This window comes from Chiloscyllium plagiosum, chromosome 3, assembly GCF_004010195.1.
Source record: "Chiloscyllium plagiosum isolate BGI_BamShark_2017 chromosome 3, ASM401019v2, whole genome shotgun sequence".
In the NCBI taxonomy this organism is placed as follows: Eukaryota; Metazoa; Chordata; class Chondrichthyes; order Orectolobiformes; family Hemiscylliidae; genus Chiloscyllium; species Chiloscyllium plagiosum.
Window position 1 is genome coordinate 128,172,381 of NC_057712.1, and position 13,689 is coordinate 128,186,069.

At 41.8% G+C, this 13,689-nt stretch overlaps 1 protein-coding gene across 4 annotated transcripts in view; it reads left to right on the forward strand.

Annotated features, from left to right (window-relative positions):
- The window catches only part of LOC122548528 (serine/threonine-protein kinase MRCK alpha-like), a 493,614-nt gene that overhangs the window by 193,770 nt on the left and 286,155 nt on the right, over positions 1 to 13,689 (forward strand). For all 4 annotated transcript variants that reach the window (XM_043687289.1, XM_043687290.1, XM_043687292.1 and 1 more), the window contains exon 5: positions 10,317 to 10,412. In XM_043687289.1, the coding sequence (XP_043543224.1) occupies positions 10,317 to 10,412 (96 nt within the window). The remainder of the gene's footprint in view (positions 1 to 10,316; positions 10,413 to 13,689) is intronic.

Consider the following 13,689-nt stretch of genomic DNA (forward strand, 5'->3'; position numbering starts at 1 on the left):
GTATCTCCCCCATTTTCTGCAGCTCCACACAAAAGCTGCCTTGCTGATCTTTGAGCGGCCCTATTCTCTCCCTAGTTACCCTTTTGTCCTTAATGTATTTGTAAAATCCCTTTTGATTCTCCTTAATTCTATTTGCCAAAGCTATCTCATGTTCCCTTTTTGCCCTCCTGATTTCCCTCTTAAGTATACTCCTACATCCTTTATACTCTTCTGTGGATTCACTTGATCTATCCTGTCTATACCTGACATATGCTTCCTTCTTTTTCTTAATCTCTTTAGTCATCCAGCATTCCGTATACATACCAGCCTTTCCTTTCACCCCGACAGGAATATACTTTCTCTGGATTCTCGTTATCTCATTTCTGAAGGCTTCCCATTTTCCAGCCATCCCTTTACCTGCGAACATCTGCCCCCAACCAGCTTTCGAAAGTTCTTGCCTAATACTGTCAAAATTGGCCTTTCTCCAATTTAGAACTTCAACCTCTATATCTGATCTGTCCTTTTCCATCATTATTTTAAATCTAATATAATTATGGTCACTGGCCCCAAAGTGCTCCCCCACTGACACCTCAGTCACCTACCCTGCCTTATTTCCCAAGAGTAGGTCAAGTTTTTCACCTTCTGTAGTAGAACTAAATGAGGAAAACTGTGTAAGGTTAGATAAAATAGAGTCACAATAGGAAGAAATAATTTCAGCGAGGCAGAGACAAGTTGAAATGATGGACCTGTCAGCGCAGCACTGTTTGTGGATTTTGGGAAGGAGGTAGAAGCTGATTGTGCATTGTTGGGAATCTGTGTAGAGTGCATCTCCAGAGGATCCGAGGTCAGTGACAGCCTGATGTTCAGTGGTGGTGTCATAATCCAGGTTAGATAGGAGGACATGTCTGAGAATGGGTACTCAGGCTCTGTCCGATTGAGGTCACTGTGCCAGATGATAACTGTATCACACATATCTGCAGGTTTGATAACAAAGTCAGGGTTGAATCTGAGAGAGTGCAGCAAGTTCAGAGGAAGACAGGTTAGAGTGGGTGAGTAGAGCTAAGAAATTAAGGTGGCTGATATCATGCCTGCATTTCTCAATGAAGAAAACCAGTTGGATGGGTCCAATAGAGGGGGAGTATTGGAGAAGGTAAAAGGGTCTACATGGCAGGGAAGAGGACTCTTGTCCAATAAGCCAGAAGGAGAATACAACAGAGGAAGAGTTCAGTGTCATGTCATACCAGAAATTCAGTGAGTTTGGGGACATAAGGGAATAAAACTGAGTCTTTTGCTGAGCACATATCATTTAGCATCAGAGAAGGAAAGGTCTGAGGATATAGTGAACACACATAAAGAAGTGGGATTGGATGAAGTGATATTCCATTATTAATCAGTGTTGCATATCTCAGAGATGCAGAGCCATCTGGCGTCCTCATGCTTCAATAACCAACACTTAGTATGCTGCAGGTATGACAAGTAATGAGTGGCCTACTCCTGCTCATAAATTCTTTGTTCGTATTATGGAAATATGATGCTCTCCCATTTGCTATATTTTGGTGTGAATGATTTTTGGGAGCTGTCTGTAAGCAGTTAGTTATATTCCAGGGTGTATCATTTGCAGAACTGATGTGATCCAGTTAATTATTTTGCAGTGGTCATTGTTGCGCAGAGCTGATGGTTACTAGTTAGTTGTATTCCGGTGAAAGGCAGGAAGGTTTAGAGGGGTGTTGAGAAAAAATGTTTTCGTCCAAATGGTTGTGGGAACCTGGATCGCATTGTCTGGGAGGGAAGCAGAGATGAGTAAGCTCACAACCTTTAACAGATACTTGGATGGTCTCTTGAAATATCATAACATTCAAGGCTATGGGCCAAGTGAAAAACTTTAAGGGGAAGTGACAGCCTAGTGGCATTATCACTGGACTGGTAAACATGAAACCCAGGGAATATTCTGGGAAGCCAGTTTCAAATCCTACCATGGCAGATGGTGGAATTTGAATTCGATAGTTGAATGATGACCATGGATCCATTGTTGATTCCTTGAGGAGAAAGTGAGGTCTGCAGATGCTGGAGATCAGAGCTGAAAATGTGTTGCTGGAAAAGCGCAGCAGGTCAGGCAGCATCCAGGGAACAGGAGAATTGAAGAAGGGCTTATGCCCGAAACGTCGATTCTCCTGTTCCCTGGATGCTGCCTGACCTGCTGCGCTTTTCCAGCAACACATTTTCAGCTCTATTGTTGATTGTCAGGTAAAACCATCTGGTTCGCTTGTGCCCTTTAGGGAAGGAAATCTGTCCATCCTTAGCTAGTCTGGCCTACATGTGACTTCAGGGCAATGTGGTTGACTTTTAACAGCCCTCTAGGCAATTAGTCTATCCAGCAATGCTGTCATGAAAAAAAAAAGACTGGTATAAATTTAGCAGTGCAGACTCAATGGGCTGAAAGGCCACTTCTGTGATTCAGTGTGAATCATTGTGGAAAGCAGGGTGGAGTGGATAGGTGGGAAGGAAGCTGGACACATAGGGCAGGCCATGAGGGCAGTGCCCAGTTTGAAGGTTGGAACTGGAATAAGGTGGGGGGAGGGGAAATGGAGAAACTGGTCAAATCCACATTGATGCTGTGGGTCTGGAGAGTCCCGAGGCTGAAGATATTGGGATTCTTCCTCCAGGCATCAAGTGGTTAGGGAGTGGCGATGGAGGTGGCCCAGGATCTGCATGTCCTCGGCAGAGCGGGAGGGGTAGTTGAAGTGTTTGGACATGGGGCAGTGGTAATGGTTGAGTGGGGGCTATGCAGGGCTAAGAGGCTGCAGAGAATGTTTGAGTAGAATTTGGCTACTGCTGATGGCCTGAAATGCCTCAGGAATGACCAGTTTTAAGTTGCTAAATCTGTTTAAACTTCCTTCCATTTAGCATGGTGATAATGCCACCCAACATGATAGCGGGTATTCTCAATGTGAAGGTGGGATTTTGTCTCCACAAAGACTAGGCAGTGGTTGCTCTTACCGATACTACCATGGGCAGATGCATCTGTGGTGGGCATATTATTGAGGATGAGGTCAGGAATGTTTTTGCTTCACCACCTCGGGCGGCACGGAGGCTCAGTGGTTAGCACTGCTGCCTCACAGCACCAGAGACCCGGGTTCAATTCCCGCCTCAGGCAACTGTCTGTGTGGAGTTTGCACATTCTCCCCGTGTCTGCGTGGGTTTCCTCCAGTCTCCGCTTCACTCCCACAGTCCAAAAATGTGCAGGTTAGGTGAATTGGCCATGCTAAATTACCCGTAGTGTTAGGTGAATTAATCAGGGGTAAATATAGGGTTGGTGTGGACTCGTTGGGCCGAAGGGCCTGTTTCCACACGGTAAGTAATCTGATCATATGAATTCCGGTTCGTTATATACCAGTGTGAATCATTGTATAGAGCTGATAATATGTGATTATATTCCAGTTATGTTCATCACTGTGCAGAGCTGATGAAGTTTACTTAATTATGTTCCATTATTCATCATTATGTAGGGCAGATGTATCACAATCAGTTATACAGTCATAAAGGTCTGTTGCATTGAAAAAAGTTATTCGGCCCATTTAGTCTGCGCCAGTCAAAAGCACTATCTAACACTACTCTAATCTCATTTACTGGTGCTTGGCTCATAGTCTGTATGCCTTGGCATTGCAAGTGCACGTCCACTTACTTATTAAATCTTATGAACCTTTCAGCCTCTACCATTTTTACAGGTAATGTGTTCCAGATTTCCAGCACCCTCTGAGTGAAAAAATGTTTCCTCACATCCCTTTGAAACTTCCTCTCCCTGACCTTAAATCTATGCCCCAATCATTGATCCCTCCAACAATGGGAAGTGTTCCTTCCTGTTTGTGCTTCTCAATTTTATACATTTCAGTCATGCCTCCCTTCAATCTCCTCTGTTGCCCTCTCTCTGTCTGTCCTCCTCTCTCTGTTGCTCCTTCTGTTTTCTCTGTCACCCTCTGAACAGATTATTGCTGAGCAGGTGCTGCTTGATAGCACTGTTGATGACAGCTTCCATCACTTTACTGGTGATCGAGTGTAGACTGATGGAGCAGTAACTGGCTGAGTTGGATTTGTCCTGCTTTTTGTCTACAGGACATACCTCGGCAATGTTTCAGATTGTTGGATCGACGCCAGTATTGTAACCATACTGAAGAGCTTGGCTAGGGCAGCGGCAAGTTCTGGAGGACAAGTCCTCAGTACCATTGCCCATAGTCTTTGCAGTATCCAGTGCCTCCAGCCATTTCCTGATATCACATGGAATGAATTGAATTGGCTGAAGACTAGTATCTGTGATGCTGAAGACCACTGGACAAGGCCGAGATGGTTCATCCACTTGGCTTTTCTGGCTGAAGATTACTGTAAAAGTTTCAGCTTTATCTTTTTAATGGATGTGTCTGGCTCTTCTATCATGGAGGATTTGTCGAGCCGCCTCCTCCAGTGAGTTGTTTAATTGACCACCATCATTCACAACTGGATATGGCAGGGTTGTAGAGCTAGATCTGATCTGTTGGTTGTGGGATCGCTTAGGTCTTTCTATCACTGACTGACTGTGTTTATATTGTTTAGCGTGCAGATGTTTGGTAGCTTCACCAGGTTGACACCTTATCTTCACATATGGCTGGTGTTGCTCCTGGCATGCCCTCCTGCACTCTCCGTTGAACCAGTGTTGATCCCTTGGCTTGATGGTAATGGTTGAGTGGGGGCTATGCCAGGCCATGCGATTGCAGATTGTGCTGGAGTACACTTATGTAAGAACATAAAAAATAGGAGCAGGAGTAGGCCATCTGGTTCCACAGTCTGCTCCACCTTTCAATACGATATTGGCGGATCTTGTGGCCTTACCTCCACTTATCTGCCCTCTCACCACAACCCTTAATTCCATTACTGTTCAAAAAATTATCTGTCTTAGCTTTAAAAACATTCAATAAGGAAGCCTAACTACTTATATGGGAGACGTTCCTTCTAAATCTGCTCCCCCTAATTTTGAGGCTATACCCTCTTGTCCTAAACATCCTCTCTACTTCTATCTTACCTATTCCCTTCATAATTTTATTATTTCTGTAAGATACACCTCCTTCTTCTAAATTCCAATAAATATAATCCCAGCCTACTCAGTCTCTTCTCATAAATCAATCCCCTCAACTCTGGAATTAGTGAACCTCCTGTGCACTCCCTCTAGTGCCAGTATATCCTTTCTCAAGTAAGGAGACCAAAACTGCACGCAGAATTCCAAGAGTGCCTCATTAGCACCTTATACAGCTGCAACATAACCTCCCTACTTGTAAACTCATTCCCTTTAGCAGTTCTGCTGCTGTCGATGGCCCACAGCGCCTCATTGATGCCCAGTCTTGAGCTGTTAGATCTGTTCAAAGTCTGTCCCATTTAGCATGATTGAGGGTATTCTCAGTTTGAAGGCAAGACTTTGTCTCCACAAGGACTGTGCGATGGTCACTCTTACCAACACTGTCATGGACAGATGCATCTGCAGCTGGCAGATTGGTAAGAATGAGGTCAAGAATGTTGTTCCCCCCTGTTGGTTTCCTCACAACCTGCCATAACACTAGTCCAGCAGCTCTATCCTTTAGGACCTGACCAGCTTGATCAGTAGCACAGCTGCAAAGCTACTTATGGTGGTGGACGTTAAAATCTCCCACTCAGAGTACATTTTGTGCCCTTGACATCCTCAGTGCTTCCTCTGAGTGTCGTTCAGGAGTACCAATTCATCAGCTGAGGGAGGGCAGTACATAGTAATCAGGAGGTTTCATGAGACATCTTTGGGTCCAGAATCAATGTTGAGGCCTCCCAGGCAACTCCCTCCCAACTGTATACCACTGTGATTCCACCTCTGCTGGGTCTGTCCTGCAGTGGGACAGGACATATCCAGGGATGGTATTGGTGGCGCTTGGGACATTGTATGATTCCATGAAATGACTATGTCAGGCTGTTGCTTGACTTGTCTGTGAGATGGCTTTCCCAATTTTGGCACTAGCCCCCAGATGTTAGGACACCTTTGCAGGGTCAACAAGGCTGTTTTCTTGTTGTCTTTTCTGATGCCCACATTGATGCCAGGTGGTCCATCCAGTTTCATTTCTTTGTTGAGATTTTGTAGTGATTGATACAACTGACTGGCTGGCTAGGCCATTTCAGAGAGCAGTTGAGAGTCAACCACATTGCTGTGGGTTTGGAGTCACATATGGGTCAGAGCAAGATTTCCTTCCTGAAGGCAGCTGTGAGCTTGATGCTTTTTTTTCAATAATCAACAATGGATTCCTAATCCAGATATTTATCTTAGACTACCTGACCTGCTACCTTAAGGTTCTAGTGGTCAAAAACACCAAGATCCCTGTGATTTTCAGTAATTATCAGGCTCCTACCATTCCCCGTGCCTTGTTTGTCCTGTCCAACTCATCACCTCACATTTATCTGGATTGACCCCTGTTTGCCACTGATGAACCCATCTCTATCCTACTGTAATTTTAGGCTATCCTCCTCATTATTTACCATCCGACCAATGTTTGTATCATTTACTGATCCACCCAACTATATTCAATCATAGAATAATACAGTGCAAAATAAGCCCTTTAGCCCTTCAAGTCTGTACCACCTAAAGTATTTTACCTTGCTGCAATTGGCCCATCGTCTTAAATGTTATGATACTTCAAGTGCTTATAAGTACTTTTAAAGATTGTGAGGTTTCCTACCTCGACTACCCTCCAGACAGTGCATTCCAGACCCCTGCACCTTCTGGGTGAAGCATCTTTCCTCATATCTTCTCCTACCTTCCACGTTAAAATAATGCTGCCTTGTTAATGACACTTCATCTAATAGGAATAGTTTTCTTTTCATCCTATTCATGTCTCTCATTGTCTTATACGTCATCAATCATATTCCCCCTCAACCTTCTCTGCTCAAAAGAAAACAACCTGAACTTATTCAGCCTCTCTTCATACCTGAAATGCTCCACCTCACGCAACATCCTGGTTTGCACTCCACAAACCCTCCAGTGCAATCCCACACCCATCCTACAATGCGGTGACCAGAACAGCACACAGTGCTCCAGCTGTAGCCTAACCAAAGTTCAGTACAGCTTCAACGTAACCTTCCTGCTTTTATAAACTATGCCATGACTGAGAAAAGCAAGTATCCTGTATACCTTTTCTTAATTATTGTCTTGTCCTGTCCTGCCACCTCCAGGGATCTACAGACAAACACCCAGAGACCCCTCTGTTGTTCTAAGGTTCCCCGTATCTTAGCATTCATTGGGGATTCCCTTATCTTGTTTCTTCTTCCAATTAAATCACCTCATTTATATCAGGATTAAATTCAATCTGCCATTGATCTGCCTTTCTGACTAATCCATTTATATCCTCCTGTAACGTAAAGCTTTTCTCCTTGCTATCAGCCACCAGTCTTTGTGTCATCCACAATTTATCATCCCTCCCACATTCTCTTCTAAGTCCAAGTCATTTATGTAAACCACAAACAGTACTGCCCGCATCCACACAACTGATTACCTCTTCAAAAAAAAATCAATCAAGCTGGTCAGACATGGCATCTCCTTAACAAAACCATGCTGACTGTTCTTCATTAATCCCTGCATCCCCAAGTGCAAATTAAACTGTCCCTCAGAATTGCTTCAATGATTTCTCCACTGCTAAGGTTAGACTGACTGGCCTGTACTTTCCTGGATAATCCCTTGCTCCCTCTTGAAGAACAGTATTCATTGGCTGTCCTGCAGTTCTCTGGTACCTTTCCTCAGGCTAGAAAGGAATTGAAAGTTGTTGCCAGCATCCCTGCTATTTCCTCACTTGCCTCACTCAACCGCCGGGGATGCATTTCATTTAGCCCTAGAGATTTAGCTACTCTTAATTTTGGGAGAGAGTGGAGACTGCAGATGCTTGAGATCAGAGTGTGGTGTTGGAAAAGCACAACAGGTCAGGTAGGATATTCCTGCTTCTCAGATACTGTCTGACTTGCTGTGCTTTTCCAGCACCACACTCTCGATTACTCTTAATACTGCCAGACCTCTCAGAACGCCATCTTTGTCGATGCTAATTTCTTTAAGTATATCATAATCCTGCTCCCTGATTTCTTTATCCACATTGTCTCTCTTACTAGTAAACACCAATACAAAATAGAAAGGATCCTTGATTTACTAATGTCCAATTTTAGACATGCTCGTACTTCTAAACAGGGGTGTAATTTTAAAGACCAGACCATATGAACATTTTTCTCTTCTTACAACGAGGTCCTTTATATTGTCGTGGATTGTGTTCTGACTTGTGTACAAATCAGCTTGTGAATGGACTCCAGGATGGAACCCATTCACAACCTGGGGACTGCCTGTATCCATTTAGAACCCTACCTATATTCTCTAACTCCACGTGCAAACTATCATGGCACCTACTCTTTCCCTTGTTATCCTTTGACCTTTAATGCACTTGTAACATTACTTAGGAGGTTCCTTTATTTTAACCTGCCATTATTATTTCATGTCCCCTTTCCTCCAATGTGAATCATTGTGCATAGTTAATGATATCTAATTAGTTATATTCCGCCGTAGATCATTGTGTTGATCTGCTTTGTGAATTACCTGTATTGTGCAGTGTTGATGATATTATTTATGATATTACATTGTGAATCATTGTGAAGAGCTCTTGATACCAGTTAGTTATATTCCAGTGTTCATCTTTGTGCAGAGGTGATGATAGTATTTAGTTATTTATGTTTGTTTTCCTCATTGTATGTGGAGCTGGTGGTATGCTGGTAATTGTTTTCTAATGTATTTGTTGTTTGGGCTTTGGAAAGAATCCTTTTGTTTCTCTCTAAAATGTGTTATTGGGACGATTTTACACAGCTATAAAAAATTCTAATTGATACATATACTTCGGTGAATAATAGCTTTTTTATTTAACATTGAAAAACTGGAGTAACTTTGCATTGAAGAGGTTATGTTGTGTTTTATAATGTTACACCTTGCATGCCTCTTCCATTTTTTACACAAGGGCCAATTAGTTCTCGCATGTTGATCCTTGAGTCAGCAAGTAGTCATCTTTTTTAAAACTTGCTAAACAAAATTCCTTTATATGTCTCACTGAGAGCTATTCAAACATATAAGAGATTGACAGTCTGATGGGAAGGAGTATGAATACCAACTGTTATGAGACCAAGCTAAGCTGTGAGCTACATTTGATAACAAGTTAGATGCTCGAAAACAAGTTAAACAATTTGGCCTGATGTCTAATTTCAAGTGCAGCTATCTTTAACTTGTCTATTATGTACAATTACATTGGATTGCAATTTAGAAAAAAAAAATTGAAGTAGGTTAACTATCTGGTATTTTCCAGCTGGTACAACTTGTCAAATTTCCAAATAGTTTGTAGTGACAGATCCCTGATATCTCGGTTTAAAAGCATCTAACTATACCACTTTGATTAGGAAGTAGGTGGATAGAGAGAGAGAAAATTGACCATAGTTTAGCAGATTTATTGCCTTTAAAGGAGACAGTTGGTTATAGATTTCTCTGAGCCATGATGGTTATTACAAACAAGTTTTTTTAAAACTCAACATTGCAATACAACCATTGCATTAAAATCCTGTTTTAAGCAACAGCAAAAAAAAAAGAAAGACAAAGTTAGAAAAAGGTTAATTTCTCACTTTTAAATTATTCAGCTACAAATTGGAATTATTTTGAAAGTGAATCTCTGTGTGCATAACTCCTCTTAAATTATTATGCTTTCACCTTTTGCATTGCTTTGCCAAGCTTTACCATTTGGTGTTGATTCATGCCTTCACTAGTATGATGCTGTCTCCTGCTGTCCAACCGTGTAGGAGCCCACCAACTCAGAATGATTCACTGTTGGATATTTTTTCTCCTGTCTTTGTATGTAGAGGTGGGAACACCCAATGGTTAATATGAGCCCGCACTCTGTTATTCAGGTATAGTGAGCTGATGTTCAAGTTAGTATTAAAAGGTTCACTAAATAGTTGATCTCTTTTCTCTCTTCATGCTTTCTCAATGTAGCATCTTCATTGTTTAAGGATTGCTAATCATGTCTCATGCCTGATATCACTATAGGGCAAGGTACAAACATAAACCCCAGGAACTACGTCAGCTGGTACAGAAAGTAAATTCACGCTATTGGTGTTGTTCTGTGTCACTTTCTGGCTATCTTGCTAACTGAGCTAACCAACACAATACTTGCATTTAAAAATAACAGCTTAAATTTTAAGACATTAACCATTTCACAGTATGTATGGCCTCCTATTTGCAATTTTATCTACTCTTGTGTACAACTTGCATTTTTGTTTAAATCTAGACTGCCTGCTTTCGAGAGGAGCGGGATGTGTTGGTAAATGGAGACAGTCAGTGGATTACCACATTGCACTATGCTTTCCAGGATGAAAATTATTTGGTGAGTTACAACCTAGAACATGATTTATTTTGTGCCAATTTTACATAGTGGTTTTATTTCATTTCTAATTAATATACACCCCAGTTTAGCTATATTGGACAGTACACCACTTCTAAATTCATGAGATGGATATTTGATTTCTTGTAGCCCTGGTCATTGTACACCATAACTGTTGGTAAGAAAAGTAACTGCTATCGTCAGGGTTGTTTGTCCTCTGGTGTTTCTCTTCCTTTACAGAGCAGTGCTTCCTTTCACCTGACCCCTCTCTTTCCCTTACTCAACAACCTGTAGCAAGAAAAACTGAGTGCAGCTGCAGACCATTTCCTATTTTATAATGTAAAATGTCAAGAGATTGCCTTCTAAGTTAAGCTTTCCTTTAAAGATGTTAATAACTGCATACAGGTGACTAACTTTTTAAAATATCTCTCAGTATTAATAAAGATGCAGAGAATACTGTGGTCTGCACAGTTTTGATCTCCTTATTTGAAAGAAGATATAATTGCAGAAATAGTTCGGCGAAGGGTTTACTCAGTCATCCCTGGGTTTGAAAGGCTTATTTTGAAAAGTTGAACAGGTGGGCATACACCTATTGGAGTTTGAAATATAACATGAAGAGACTTGATAGGGTGGGTACTGAGAGGGTGTTCCTCCTTATTGGAACATAGTTTAAGAATAAGAGGTCCCCCTTTTAAGTTGAAAAGTAGGAGATTTTCTTTTCCTGAGGATCATTAGAATATGGAATTTTCTTTCCCAGCAGGTGGTGGAGACTGGGTCACTGAATTGATTTAAAGTAGAGTTTTCATTGAGGGATTCAAGTTATGGGCACTAGACAGGAAAGTTAAGGTGACACAACAGCCAGATCAATTATGATCTTATTGAAAGATTGAGAAAACTCCAAAGGGCCAAATAGTCTATTCTTACACTTTGTCATTAACTCAATTGCTTGAGTTAACTAATCGCTGGTTGCAGCCTTATTGTTTTGCGTGTTGAAAACCTCCATGGTCATCAATAGTGAAGTAGTAACATTAATTCAAAATTAAAAATACAGCTGAAAATAAAAGTATGAAAATGAAAGCCAGCTCAGACTATTTAAAGAGAATGTTGGTTTCACCAGTTTGGGTTTTTGATGAGGCAACAGATATCAATGAAGATAATGGCACTAATGTGGTCTATTTAGACTTCCAAATGACAGCTGATGCACGTATTTCATAATAAGTTTGTCAGCAAAGCTGAAGCTTATGGGCAAAACAGGAAAGTGGCAGCATAGATATGAAGTTGGCTGAGTGAAAGGAAATAGTGGAGTGGTAAACGGTTATTTCTTGGGCTGGTGAAAGATTTATATTGGAATTTCCTAGGGATGAGTACCAGAAACGCAGCTTTCCTTGATCAGAATTAATGAGCTAGACATGTGTGTACAGGAACCAGTTTCAAAATTTGTGAATGACAACTGGAAATTTTGTGAACTATGAGGCTAATGATTTACTTCAAGAACTCATAGATGGATTGTTAAAATGGGCAGACAAGTGGCAGATAGAATTAAATGCAGAATGTGAAGCAACATTTTGGATGGGAAGAAGGAGAAAATCCAATTTATTATAAAGATTACAAACAGGGAGACTCGGACTATGTGTTTGAGCTGTTTAAAAATTGGGTAAGTGAGTAAAAAAGATGCAGAATCCCCGACTTTATAAAAAAAGAAATAGACCAGAAAAATCAAGGGAATTCTGTTAAACTTTCACAAAAGTCTGATTGATGCTGAAGTGGAATGTTGTACCCAATTTAGGGAACTTCACTTGGGATAGATGTGAAGGCTTTCGAGGGGCTACAGAAAACATATATAAGAATTTTTGTTTTTGTTCATTTGTAGGATGTGGATGTTGCTGGCTTGGCCAGCACTTATTGCCTGTCCCTAGATGCCCTTGAGAAGGTGATGGTGAGCTGCCTTCTTGAATCGCTGCAGTCCATGTACTGTAGATTTACCCACAATGGCATTAGGGAGAGAATTCCAGGATTTTGACCTACCAACAGTGAAGGAACGGCAATGTGTTTCCAAGCCAGGGTGGGGAGAACTTGCAGGTGGCATTCCCATGAATCTGCTGCCCTTGTCCTTCCAGATAAAGTGGTCGTGGGTATGGAAAGTGCTGTCAAAGGATTTTGGTGAATTTTTATTGTGCATTTTGTAGATCATACACACTGCTGCTATTGAGCGTCGGTGTGGAGGGAGTGGATGTTTATGGATGTGGCTCCAATCAAATAGGCTGCTTTGACCTGGACAGAAACTAGATCATAGAATGTTACAGCGCAGTACAGACCCTTCAGCCCTCGATGTTGCGCCGGCTTGTGTAAATAATCTGATGCCCATCTAACCTACACCTTTCCATTATTATCCATATGTATGTCCAATGCCCATTTAAATGCCCTTAATGTCAACGAGTCTACTGCTGTTGCAGGCAGGCAATTCCACGCCCCTACTACTCTCTGAATAAAGAAACTACCCCTAATATCTGTCCTAAATCTAACACCCCTCAATTTAAAGCTATGTCCCCTTGCGTTAGCCTTCACTATCCGAGGAAAAAGGCTCTCACTGTCCACTCTGTCTAATCCTCTGATTATCTTATACTTCTCGATTAAGTCACCTCTCAACCTTGTTCTCTCCAATGAAAACAGCCTCAGTTTCCTCAGCCTTTTCTCGTAAGACCTTCCTTCCATACCAGGCAACATCCTAGTAAATGTCCTCTGAACCCTTCCTAAAGCTTCCACATCCTTCCTATAATGTGGTGACCAGAACTGCACTCAATATTCCAGGTGTGGCCTTACCAGTGTCTTGTACAGCTGAAGCATGACCTCATGGTTCTGAAACTCAATCCCCTACCACTAAACAGTAACACACCATATGCCTTCTTAACAACCCTATCAACCTGGGTGGCAACTTACAGGGATTTATGCACCTGGACACCGAGATCTCTCTGTTCATCTACACGGCCAAAGATTTTACCATTAGCCCAATACTCTGCATTCCTGTTACTTCTTCTGAAGTGAACTATCTCACACTTCTCCACATTAAACACCATTTGTCACTTCTCAGCCCAGCTCTGCAGCTTATCTATGTTAGTCTGTAACCCACAACATCCTTCAGCACTATCCACAACTCTGCCTAGCTTAGTGTCATCAACAAATTTACTAACCCATCCTTAATCCAGATCATTTATAAAAATGACAAACAGCAGTGGCCCCAAAACAGATCCTTGTGGCACAACACTGGTAACTGACCTCCAGA